Here is a 13,900-nt window from a genome sequence, read left to right as displayed (position 1 = left end):
TAGCAGAAGGCTTGTTAGTGCCTGAAACACACAGTGGCACTAAATGTGCTTATGCCAGTCCTGTATAATCACAGAAACAGATCCTCAAATAAGTTTAATTATAGATGTTAGATGAAAATAATGAATATTGGTGACTCAGTTCTGGAGTTCCCCACCGCACACACTGGGTTTGTTTTGATGAGAATAAAGTGTATAAAAAAAAATCTGCATATGTATAGAGAAAAAGAGGGAAAGAGAGAGAGGTAGTCCCTTAAAATATATGTATATTTATATTATATTTTCTTAACTGGAACAAAATGGTAAATCAGAGTATCAGAGCTTCTTCTGGCTGCCTATGAAAATAGTATGAAACAACCTTGGCTTTTTCACAGTACAGAATATGAATCTTCCAACATAACAAAAAATATATTGTGGCTTATTTTTTATTTACAGGTGGTGAAAAGGACTGGAAATCGACTTCATATCACTAAATACTAGAAGAAATGCTGTATACAACAGCAGCCAGCAATGTTTCTTGGGTGATCTGCTGGGGTGTATTCTTCTATCCCAAACTGGAATGTAGTACTTCAGGAACACCTTTACAATATCCAGGACATCCTGTCATTCAAAAATTCAGGATGTCATTGATTCACATCTGTCTGTGGATCACAAGATGTACATGAACTGCCTGGCAGAGGAAGTTTAGAGGGCTGAGAGCAGCCTGTAGTTACTGTCAAGTATTTGTATGCCCAGGGAGGCATTTAAAACACTCTGCATCTCCCAAGTGAGAAACCTGAATGCCACAATCTTTTCTCAGTAATGGACAGCTACAACAGTGAAAGGGCTGCCTTCTGTTGAGGCATTTTAAAATCCATGACTGCTCCATCCTACACTGCTGAGACAGACTGATGGCTCCTGGCTTAGGAGCATCAATGACCTGAAGTCAAGGCAGCACTCAGCCTAAGTGCTTGAAACCACTGAAAACATGGTATCTTCACTGCCACATATTACTTAATCCTGTCTAAGCAGCAGTCACTCTCAGAAAAGCCTTGTGAAAGCCATTCAGAGAGCAGATGCTATCCTAGCAACAGCTGGAATTTGCCTAGCCACCAGACAAGCTCCACCTGGATGTCCTGCCTCCCACAGCCACAGCCAGCACCTGTGAACCTCCTCACAGCCCTTTTCCCAAACTGTAATTCTTTGAAAAAAAGGTAAAAAAAGGACAAGATGGACTGGGTGATTGCAAATATTTTTTTTTGCTATTTTGAAGCTGCTCAGGCAGCTTTACTCTAGCTGCTTTCTTCTCCTGCTCATCAACAGAGAGCTCACTAAATCCAAAAGAAAAATTATTGCCCTGATGAACGTTTGGATCAACACAAGTGTTAACTACTCTATGACTTCTTTCCAGCAAAATCACACAGCAGTTAGTGCTGATGATTCTGTTCAAGAAAGATCAATAAATCCTTACAGAAAGTCTTCCAATACTGAGATTTTTATGGAGATTTTCACACAAAAAAATGTATTTCTCTTTCTAAAGTACTTTTCATCTGCTATTATTATTTGCACCATAAAAAACTCTAGCTTGATAACTTAGCAAGAGATCTCAAAGATGTCACTGGGCAGGAAAAGATGTGGCAATGAGGGCATAATTGGCATGCAGTTACTGAAAAATCACATGCCAAGGCTGGGCAGAGAAGAATTTCATGAATTTGCATGAAACTTCTGGCTAATCTGTTCCTCATGTTATGTCCAAACCAATCTGAAGAAAAGCTAAGCTGGTTTAACAGCAATTCCCCAGACATGAGATTGTATTTCTGCAGTTTTCACATGCTAAAAGAGTCCAATATGATCTGGGCTTAAGTGAATGACTTTTCCAACTTCCCAAAATGATCTTTTGATGATCTCTTGCTGTTTGACTTCAAGCTCTGTGAAGCAGTTCACACTGCTTAAGATGTGGTATTGTCCCAAAAGCACTTGCAGGCTTTATAGCTTGGACAAAGATTTATCTAAACCTTACCCCAAAAGGCACAAAGTCAATCTTCATAACAAAATGTGAAAGCAATCCAGGGGGGAGTGGAAGATAGTTTCAGAAAAGTGTGAAGGACGTTCAGGAGGCTGAGAGTTATTTTGTGATTATATTGCATCTTTGTTTAAACAAGGTAGCTAAGAACAGTTCTCATTGCTCAGCAAGGGGGATGGAACAATCTCAAAAGGAAATAATAATTACTGGAAGGATTAACTCAGTTTGCATTTTTATATCTTAAATAAGGGGCAGAAGGTGTTCCCTTATCACTGCAAAAATAGGAAAAAGAAGGAAAGTGGTTTTTGTCCACTGCAGCAGATTGCCTTGTAGTATATTTATCTTACTAAATACAACAGTCCTTCTAACACACAACAGTGTTAATAGCAGAATGATGAAGTCAGTGCTCTATTTTATTCAGTTTCATACCAAGAAAAACATGACAGGGCAGAAAAGTACATCAGGTGTAGAACCTATCTAAATGTTTCTAAATTTCAAAGAGCTAGAATTGATTTATTTCTTAAAGGAAAAAAAAAAAAAAAAGAAAATGAGAAAGAAAGTGGGAATAAACACAAAATCAATAAAATATTACCAGATAGAAGTCAAAAGCATTGATTTGATTCATATTTTGAGGCAGATAAACAAACTGTAGGGTAGATTTCATTAATATAGCTAAACCAGCTTTTTTCAAAATCGACCAAAGCAGAAAAAGTATAATGAAGTATGAAACAAAATTTCATATTATGTTGCAATATTATAAAGAAAATATTTATGGGAATATAAAATTTGGGAAATGAATTTCAGATTCACCAACCATGTTCAGTTACCATTAGAGCCCCAAAAACTTGTATAAATAAACTGCCACCAACCCTAGAAATGCTTTCTAAGAAACATCCTTCAATTTAAAAGGAAAATACCTTTTTCTTACTTGTGGGATGAATGAAACTTAGGTGTCTACATTGTCCTTAATACCCATATCAGAAAACAGAATACATTTCTAAGAACAGAAGCATTACAGTGTTTGATACTTTTGTGTCAAGACCTGTGACAGCAATTAATAGGAAAAAAGGTGTAGGAGAAAAACTGATTATAAAGAATCTTCCATTAGTTGCAGCAGAAATAAATCATATGCAAACCTGGAAGAAGAACCCTGATGAACTGCTTACCAGTAAAATAAACTGAAACCAAAGAATAATATATTTAATTTTTTTTGTTGGAAAAGGTCTTTAAGATCTTTGAGCCCAACCATAAACCTAACACTGCCAAGTCCACCACTAAACAATGTCCATAAGGGCCCAATCTCCAGTAAGCTTTCCTTGCCAGGTTGGAAAATACAGAAAGCTGGTAGTCTTTAGAAGAGAGGTGGTAAGTAACAGGATTTTTACAAACACATTTTTGCAGAGTTTAATTTTGCAGAGTCTAATTTCCAGTGATTAAAACCAGAAGTGTCCAGTGACATCACAAATTCTAGCCTTTCCATTCAGATTGTTCCATTTACTTATTAAAATACATGTTGATGAGATTCAAAGTGGAAATTAAGCAGTTAAAGATGAGGCCAAACTGAGCATGTGAGAGACAGCTGCATGTAAATAAATCTTCTAAATTTTGGAGGGGAAAAAACTTATTTGGGAACAAAAGGAAGGAAGTCCTCATTTCTGTGATACAAAAATACAACCCTACTCATACCCCTGTTGATGGATATTTGAGGTGAATGCTGACTGCCTAAGGGAATAGACCAACATATAATATTGAGGTTTTCCTGAGGACAAGCTGAATACACATCACATGTGGTGCTTTCATTCTATTTGTCAGATTTTAGTAAGTGAGGAATCTGAAAGGGAAAGCCTGGTAGTACTCACCAGTGAACAGATATCTTTTTTCTTTCCCCTTTCCTCCAGAAATGTGTGCTTCATCAAGGTACATTTCCATAGTGTAGTATATAAATAGTATATACTGGCCTAACTATAAAACTGGACTGTATAAATGTAATATTTTATATAAGATTTTAAAATTAAACAAAAGGATGTTCCATCAAATATTGTATTAAGAGAATCAGTTCTAGGTCCTGATGAACATACTTGTGCTCAACACCCTCTTGTACTGAGAAGGCAGAGACATGTTGGGCCTGCCAGTACTCATCTGCAGATAAAGTGTTATTTGAAAATACATTTCTGATAAAGAAAACAGTATCCTGGGATTGAGGGCAGCCAAATAAAAACTAGTGTCGTTCTTCAAAACATTTAATGGATTAAAGACTGAACCCTAGTAGGTAAACCAACTTTGTTCTTCTTTAGTCATAAAGGAAAAAACCCAAGATATTTGCCTGGTTTTTTTTTGAAGACCCTGTATTTGCTATTCATGCCTGATTTTGGTTGAGTCCAAGGAAGCTCAGAGTATGATTTAGTTAAGAAAACAACTTTTATTGACCTGTTCAGTTTTTCATGTTTGCATAATAATAATCTTTCACTTTTTCCTGTTGCAGGGAAGCTTACACATACACAGTGTTCAAAAGCACAACAGCAAATTAGGCAACAGTTCAACACAGGCCTACATTAGGCAGCAAAAAATGTCATTCAAGATAATCAATTTAACTGGTTCATGAAACTAAGTGGAACTGTGCTCAAGAGAGATCACAACCTCTGATGTGCACACTGCTTGCTGCTGCTGCTCCTCGCCCTCCAAAGAATCCAGGCATTTTCTGCTGAGTTTGGTGGGTGTCCCATAGCTTTTCTTGCTCTCCTTCACATGTTTTATCCTGATAAGATGCTGTGGAGCTAGAATTTTTCCTTTTAAACTGAATATTGTCTAAGAATTTTTACTTTGGATTGATTGATCTCAGCAGCAACCTTTTTTCTTCCACAGCTTTCCCAGTCTCTCAGGATTAGCTCACTCTGGCTAAGTCAAAATGTTGTGAAACCTCCAAAATAACTTGACATTCTTTCCTCTGTTCCACCCTTCAGTGCTTAGTCATAAGTGTCACTGCCCACCAGGTTTTTCTTCAGGAAGGTTTCACCTTCTGCTTTCTCAAGCTTGCTTTTAAATGAGAAACCTAGAAAAGAGTGAGTCTTGTGCTTGGCCAACAAAACCCTGCCTTCTTTGCTTTTATGCCCACATTGAGAAAATACTGTACAAAGTTCTGGTGGGATAGTTCTCTGAGGATTTATGAAGATCATAATAATTCCTTACCGTGTTTTTTCCCAAAGATTTCCTTGGCTGTGCTCTAGTTCAGTCAGGTACAACATTAGAATCCAGGCTGAACTTCATTCACTGGACAGTATGGTACCCAAGGCTCACAAAAATCTGCATCCCCCCCCCAGCAGCTCCTGCTGGTTTTGTAACCCACATTCACACATCCACATCTAGGAATTCTCTCATTTCATGCCAAGTGCTCTCCATGGCTCAGAGTCTGTCACACTGCAGCCAGGTGGGATGAGGTGGATCTGCTCCCCCTTGTTCTATGGGAAGCTGTCAGATCTTCTGACCTCTACGGGAAGTGAAGCCAATATTGAGCAGTAGAGTCAGTTTAATATCTCTGTACATTTGAAAACCATTTGTCCTGGGATAAAACCAGACATATACTTCTCAGATTGCCACCTCTGCCACCAATCAGCTTTTCCAGTCCTTCAGAGCCCAGCTCTCTGAAAGCCTGCTCTTGGCACAGAAAACAGCAGCAGCACAGCTGAAGGAGCAAAGCCTTCTCACTGCAAGCAGCAGCTGTGGGCAGGGATGGGAGGCAATGTCTGAGTATGTGAAGGAGGGATAGTAAAAGCAATGATGTTGAGATTGAGACAATAATCTGGCTTTCTGAGCTTATTTCACAATCAGAGTTTTCCTTGATCTTGAATAGGAGTGTCTAAGCTTACCTTGCTCCATGCTTGGTTAACTGTGAGTTATTCATACTTAGTGATTCACAAAAAGCCTGTCTGATATCCAGGCACACCACATAACACAGGCTGCAACATGGTAAAATGTTACCTCTCCTGAGCACCTCATAACAAGCCAACAAGAAATTCCTTAATATCCTTAGAGTTAGGCGTCATGCCAACCACTTCTGAAAACTTTGGAAGTCTACAAAAGCAGCAGCAATAATTTCCATGATGCCTTTATTTAAGATGGAGGTCCTGACAAGGATGTTTCCATTGAAGCAGAAAACTAAATCTTAAATTGTAGTAAATATTATTAGGAAGGATCATGAAAATTTATCTGGACCATCTCTAAGATACATTTTGTATTTGATATTGCACAACATTTTTAGAATATTCAAATGGTGGAACAGAGATGCAGCACATTTGAGACAGCAAGAAGTTAAGAGGAAAGTGCCAGATTCATCTTCTTTAGAGTTCCCTGTAAAAAAGGAAAAACTGATAGAGTATTAAACTTCACCTACAATTGTCATTTAGGGTCTGAAGAGGTCCATATTATTTGTGTGCATTGTACCAAAGCCCAAGTGAGGAAGATGAGGGCTGATGGCAATGGCAATGACACAATATTCCTTCTGAACCTCCTTGGACACAGACCATGTGTCAACAACAGTCTGGCATTTGGTACCTCTGTGAAATTATCATATTGTTCTTCTGTGCTCTCCTTTCTGTCTGTATTCTCCCACTGTCTCATATCATGCTGCAAGTGTAAGCTCAACACTGATCTGTTTTGTTCTGTGATTGTACAGACACTGGTATTAGGGTTTCTGAAATATGTTACACTACACATAATGATGGCCTCCTCTCTAAAGGTCAATAAATAGAAAATAAAATCGTATAAAATTCAACATGGCCATAAAACAAAGTATAAAAAAATCTAATCTGGATCTAATTTAACTAAAATATTGATATTCAGCATAAATAATGCCTTTGACAGCTGTGGTTTTCAACAGAACTGCCTTTGAGCAGTTTTTAAATCACATTTTGATATTCTTATCCAATTCAGTTCTAAAGGGAACAGTAATATTTATCTTTGCAAGGAAAAAATTAAAATGCAATGTAACACACCATAGAACTTCCACGAACAAACTAAAAATCCAGCAGGAATATTGAACCCACATGATGTTCACTGCTGTCTCTAACAGAAGGTATTTAGGTTCCAACCATTTATTTAGCTGTTCTTTAGGGCTGTATGTTCTGAAATAAGTAGTTTGAGCAGAGTGTGTTATTATCCTCGTGATCTGAGTCGTGCAGCAGCTCTGTGGCTGCAGCAGCCACTGCCCATTGGAGCTGTGTGCAGCAGGATGATGAGCACCATCATATCACTGACAATCAGGGGACACTGCCTGCTCTGCTCTCAGTCTGACTCATTTTCACATTTAACCATTGCTTTCAACTGGTTCCAAGCAAAAGTCTTATTTGTCATTTTTCCCTATGTCACCTTATAGTTCTTCAATTTTCACTGCACTTATGTATAAACTCAGCCATTATGCTCAGAATTTAGCTACCTGAATCCATACTAATTGCAGGCATTTTTCTTATGCTCTTTATCTGGGTTTTAGGCTTTTAGTACAAGTCTTTTCAGCAGCTGGCCATTTAATAATGATGTTTTCTGACACTCACCAACAATTTTAAGTCCTTCATTTAAGCTGAAGGCTTTTCTAAAGAGGTGAGGTAGAAATCAATTTTAAATTGCAACTTCAAATTGGAAGTTTAACTCCAGAGATGGATGCTGTATTCTCTAGCACATCAGATTTCCATTGAGCTCTGTAGTTATGGCACTGCAGCAGAACAAAGCCTTCTGGCTCAGGGAAGGCAGTGGGACTTCAGCACTTCCTTGGAGTAGATTCATAAGCACTACAGTGAATCAGGTTCTGGCCAAGGTGTGTTGCTGTGCCTCATTCCCCACATACAGGACCACACAGCTGAGGCACAGCCTGTCACAATGACCTCCACAGAGGGGTGTTGGAGCTCTGCAGCTTCAGGATGCTCAGTGGAAGATTCTCTGGAAATCCATATTTCTGTAAATGCAAAGTCATGTATGACAAAAACAAAACCAAGCTCCTTAAAAGTCACTATATTTATTTCTAAAAGTAAGTGTAGCAAAGCTGACTTTTTAAGCCCCAAATAATCAAATACAACTGCCATACCACTCGGCAGAACCAATTTCTAACTTCTAACACTTTGTTTCTTATCCTTTCCTCTGTATCTTCCACCACAATGCAGGCAAATGGTTATTCCTGTTTGATAGTAGTAATATCTCTCCTGAGTCAGCTCTTTTCTAAATTACTCTTTTTGACTATTTCATTTTCACACTTTGAATGTGATTGAAATTTTAACTGAACACAGCCAAGCAAATCCAGCAGATGACACTCTTTGCAGTCACTAGGTTATTGCTAATATACTTATTACTCATGATATTTACTGAGAATTTGCAAGGAGCATTTACCAATGGTGAATATTAGCTTTACACTTTTGTTGCCATTCTTGTGAACATATTGCTGTTTCTGAAGAGTTGAGCATGAGGGAAAATTTACTTATTTGTTCTCTGATACTAGCACTGGATATACATATTCAGGAGAAGGTAGTTGTAATGAGAATAGGAAATATCCAATGTGAAGAGAGTCAGGTTCCTTTGCTTCAGTGGTATTAGCCAAAATAAAACTGTTTTTCTTTAACCTGAATTGACTACACAATTTGTGTAGTACCTTGCTTAAAACTCTTTTAAAATGTCTGAAAAAATGTTATAGTTTCACACCATTTAAGGTTTTAGCTTTGGTAAGAGGTAGTGATGCTGCACAGCACCAGACCTAGTTCTCTAACCAACCTGTACAGCAATAAAAATCAAGAAATGAAATATATTTTTCTATATCTTTAGCCAGAATACAAGGTCTAGGCATACAAAGGGCTCTGTTCCCTGGATTATTCATAGCTGTTGTTGTGCCTTAACCTAGGCTAAGAAGAAAAAAATAGATAAATACAGCATGGTTTTACTGGAAGTTTTCTGCACATGAGTAACCAGACATTTCTCCTTGATAACAAACTTATTTTGTAGGTGATAGAGTTAGCTTAAATTTAATTTTTCTCAGTTTCAGTGTAATGAGATGTAACCTGAATAAGGTGAGGATAAACTGACAAAAGGCAAGGTGGGCATCTGTGCTGGTTTTGGCAGGAATAGAGTTAAATTTCTTCAGAGCAGCTAGGGTGAGGCTGTTTGGGATTTGTGCTGGAAACAGTGCTGGGATATTTCAGCTACTGCTGAGCAGCACTTGCACAGAGCCAAGGCCTTTTCTGTCCATCACCCACCAGTGAGGATGCCAGGGGTGCACAAGGGGCTGGGAGGGGACACAGCCAGGACAGCTGGCCCCAGCTGACCCAGGGACATCCCACACCACATCCCACACCACATCCCACACCATATCCCACACCACATCCCACACCACATCCCACACTATATCCCACACCACACCCCACACCACATCCCACACCTTATCCCACACCACATCCCACACCACATCCCACACCATGTGGCTTCGTGCTCAGTATATAAAGCTGGGTGAAGAAGAAGGAAGAGGAAGCATTCAGTGTGATGGCATTTGTCTTCCCAAATCACCATCACATGTGATGGGTCCTGCTCTCCTGGCTATGGCTGAACACTGCCTGCCCCTGGGAAGCAGTGAATAAATTCACTGTTTGTGTGCACAGCTTTTGCTTTCACTATTAAATTGTCTTTATCTCAACCCATGAGCTTTGTCACTTTTATTTGTCCAATTCTGTCCCTCATCCCACTTGGGGGAGTGACCAAATAGCTGTGTGGGGCTCAGTGAGTTACTGCTTGGGGTTAAACCATGGCAGTAACACAGGACAAAGTATCATTTAGAAATTGGAAATATGAGGCTGGCAGGGGTTAACAGCAAAGAAGATTAAGTCTGGATATGATCCAGCTGAATACTTACAGGAAGTGTTCAGTGGTCTTGATAACGGACATTAAGCTGATCAGAGTGGTCATAATTTATAATATTGCATGAAGAAGAAGTGAGTGATCATTTCTGAGACTATGAACAATAGAAATGGACCAAAATTCAGTCCTGCAAAAGGCCATGTGCATAGGAACACCAACAATTTCTAATGTGGGTTGGCATTCATCAGTGGAAATTACAGAGCAGGGCACTGACCACAGGGTGATAGAGCTATCCACATGGTATGCCCATGAAAAGGGCATATGTAATTATAGGCTGCACTAGAACTTATTTCCAGCAGAGAAGGGATGGGTTTTTTCCAACACAAGGTCCTGGTGAAAACTCACCTACAATTCTATGTATAATTTAGGTTATCTGTGTGGAACCAAGACAGGTTCAAATGCACACAGATGCAGGGCACAGGAAATAAGAAAGCAGTATAAATAATAGAAAAATAGAAAAGGTTTCCCTACAAATCAAAGAGTGAGAGGGGACATTTTTGCTGTCTAGCAAAGCCCAAGAATAATCCTGGAGAGGGACAGTACTTTAAACTAACAACTTGAATTAACTTGAATTAATAACTTGAATTTAACTTGAATTAATAACTTGAATTAAACAGAAACCTTAAAAGTAGGTTAAGAAAGGTAGTCAGGAAGACAGATACTTCTAACCATTCAAAGAGTGAAGTTCTGGAAGATCCTTCTATTAAAAATGGAACACAGAACCAATGTAGCTGGTAAAAATGGTATGCATAACTGCCTTCAAAAAAAGATTAGTGTATGATAATGATGTATTGTACAGGCTGTAATAACTGGGGACTAACAGCATGCAGTTCAGGCTTCTGGTTCTCTAGAATATTTTTTCTATTATCCTGAGCATGGAGGGGAGTCTACATGCAGCTTACACTTTTTAGATCTACTCAATGGATCAGCACCTCTTCTCATCAGAAAGCAGGAGTTGTGACCCTGGAACAGACACCTGGGTGCTCCTCACACACTATTTCCATATATTTATTTATTAACTAATACAGTGAGTAAGTAATTTTTTCTACTATTTCCAGAGTGATGATAAATGGTTTTAAACTTTTACTTCCATAACTCAGTTTTTATTCTACATCTGTCATAAACATGCATGGATATAAAATGGCAATACTTATTTTCTGCTCATTTTTATAATTTTAAGAAGCAGCTGTGACATTACACACAACACGCTAAATAGATTAGTTTCCAATAATCCTACATCTTCATGCACAGCTTACCTGTTTCAGTTCTCTATTAATTGTCATTCTTGAGAAAATTTACCATCTCATGAAACAAATCCTCTTTCTCTTGTTATACTTTCTCATTATCTTTTTTTAAAATTATATATTGAGTCCAATATTGCGGGAAATGGTGACTTTTATAGCTACTGGGGGGAATATGAAAAAACAGCTTCATTTTGTATTAAATTCTGTAAGATACTTTTTTAAAGAGGAGATATTTCCCCATATTGTTTAGGTACTTGGGAAAATGCCATCCTGAATAATATTTTATAAATACTTTTGGAAATCGGTTATTGCTTCAAAAGCAATGGACTCTTCTGAACTAGATGGTTGCCAAACAAAATATCTTAAGAGGAATAAAAGATTATGTTAGGAATATTCATAATGAGGAAAACCACCTCAGAACAAAACAAAACCATGCAAAGAATAAATAATGATCTAATTGAAGTCCATAAATGCTTCATGTGCTCTTTTTTTTATTAGCTGTTAATAATGGCTACATTGCAGAAATGGTTTCTGGATAGAAAGAGAATTAAGTGCCATGAAGGCATTTCTGCAATAATTTACTATTGAACTTTGTTCATTTTGTTCAGAAACTGACCACAATTTTGTACCACGGGGAAAAAAAAAAAAGGTGGTAATAATTAATGGAAACTGCTAACACAAGAGCCCAATTAGAAGTCTTCAAAGGCAGCAGCATGGGAATCTTTTTACCTTAGGGTGTCTAGACAAGATTAACAGCATGCTTTCACTCTGGAGCATTTCTCAGTGAGCTACCTCAAGGTTTACAACACCAATTGTGCATGGTTGAGACTTTTCCTGGGGGAAGTTGAGGGGGGCTCTTTCTCACTTGTATGTTTACACAGCATAACCTATGGTGAAGGTCTGAAATGTTTTATCAGTACAAGAAAATGGCATTATGGCTCCACAGCACACAAATGATAAACAATCTGTCCCATTCCCCACACAAACAATGGAATGTTGTAAACCACACCTCATCACAGTTTGCCAAGGAATAGGAAATGGTAATCTCATCTTAAATGCAAGTAAGGATATAGTCATCTCTTCAAGCACTTTACATGCATTTGTAAGTTTCCCCCTACTAGCAAAACAATGCAAATATCTCCATATGTCATTAACATATAGGGCAGAGCATTACATGTATTTGACATGTTATTAATTCAAGAAGCCAAAACAATGTGAGTCTCTTAAAGCACAATCATTTCCTAATAAAATATATTTTATTATTATATTTCCTCAGGAACTTCTGGGGAAGTTCCTCAAAATTCAGCAGCCGTTGTTCAGATCGGCAGCAACATCTATCCCCTAAGGAACATTAAAAACATTTCTACATTTGTGTATTGTTACATTCTTAATGTACAAATATCTGCTTTCTTGTGTTCTCTCTGCTTCAATGGCCAAAATTATTTTAATTGAAATGCATTCACATAATTTCAATTAAATACAGTCTACATTGGAAAATTACATTTAAAAGCATAAAGAGCAAAGAAACACCACATTTTAGGCAAACTTTTCCATTGCCTTCCATAAACTTTACAAGACAGACTTTCTTATGACATATTATCTAGGCAGGGAGTAGAAACTCGGAGTAATAGAACGTGCTAAAAAAAAAGTTTCAGAAAGCAAAGGTGATGGAAGAAGTGTTGAGTAAGAGAGACATCACCATTTAAAACAGGCAGGTGGGCAAAGAGACGACTAAAAACAAAACTAAAAACCTGGGCATCCAACTCAAAAACGATGCCGATTCATAAAGGCAGGTTTGAAGTTACCTGCCATGTGCTTAAACCCCAGCTGACGATTGCTAGACTTGAGCCTGCCTGAAAGAAGCCGCCCGCTCTGTGCGTGAGGATGGCCGGACAAAGGCGGGCTCTGTCACCCGGGGATGGCCGGACACAGGCGGGCTCTGTCACCCGGGAATGGCCGGACACAGGCGGGTTCTGTCACCCGGGGATGGCCGGACAAAGGCGGGCTCTGTCACCCGGGGATGGCCGGACACAGGCGGGCTCTGTCACCCGGGGATGGCCGGACACAGGCGGGCTCTGTCACCCGGACCCTGGGTGAGGATGGCCGGACAAGGCAGGCTCTGTGTCACCCGGGGATGGTCGGACAAGGCGGGCTCTGTGTCACCCGGGGATGGCCGGACAAGGCGGGCTCTGTGTCACCCGGGGATGGCCGGACAAGGCGGGCTCTGTGTCACCCGGGGATGGCCGGACAAGGCGGGCTCTGTGTCCCGCTGCCCGCCGGGCACGCAGCGCTGCCGGGCCCGCTGAGGAGCCGCGGCTCCGCTCGGAGCTCCCGGACCCGCCCGGCCCGAGCGGCTCGGTACCGCGGACAGCTCCGCACTCACCGTCCTCGTTCTCGTCGAAGACGGGCGCCCTGTGGGAGTGGCCGCCCCCCATGTTATTGCGCGGCCGGCTCCGCATCCCCCGCCGCCAGCATCCCGCGGGGCAGCTGCCGCCCGCCGGCACCGGGGCAGCTGCCGCCCGCCCGGCCCGGCCGGGGGAGCCTCCGCAGGGCTAGCAGTCACCCTGCGACATGAGAGCCATCCGCCTGCCCCTGGCACAGAGCGCTGCTGGCTGCCGCGCTCCGACCTGGCCCTTCTCTCATCGCGGAGGGGCAGCGGAGGGAGGGAGTTAGGGAGGAGGGAGGGATGGAGCGGGGAGGGAGGGAGGGAGGGAGGGAGGAGGCGGAGGTCCTGCTGCTGGTGGCTTTTGGTTAGCGGTAAAAGCTGGATCTACCT

General features: G+C 40.3%; 1 protein-coding gene across 1 annotated transcript in view; it reads right to left on the bottom strand.

The window, feature by feature from the left end:
• The window catches only part of STK32B (serine/threonine kinase 32B), a 145,724-nt gene extending 132,028 nt beyond the window's left edge, over window positions 1-13,696 (bottom strand). Inside the window, exon 1 of the mRNA XM_056489793.1 lies at window positions 13,508-13,696. Within this exon, the coding sequence (XP_056345768.1) occupies window positions 13,508-13,583 (76 nt within the window). The 5' untranslated portion in view covers window positions 13,584-13,696. The remainder of the gene's footprint in view (window positions 1-13,507) is intronic.
• Between the last annotated feature and the right edge of the window lie 204 nt (window positions 13,697-13,900).

This window comes from Oenanthe melanoleuca, chromosome 4, assembly GCF_029582105.1.
Source record: "Oenanthe melanoleuca isolate GR-GAL-2019-014 chromosome 4, OMel1.0, whole genome shotgun sequence".
NCBI lineage: Eukaryota > Metazoa > Chordata > Aves > Passeriformes > Muscicapidae > Oenanthe > Oenanthe melanoleuca.
This window is presented reverse-complemented; position numbering and strand designations above follow the sequence as displayed.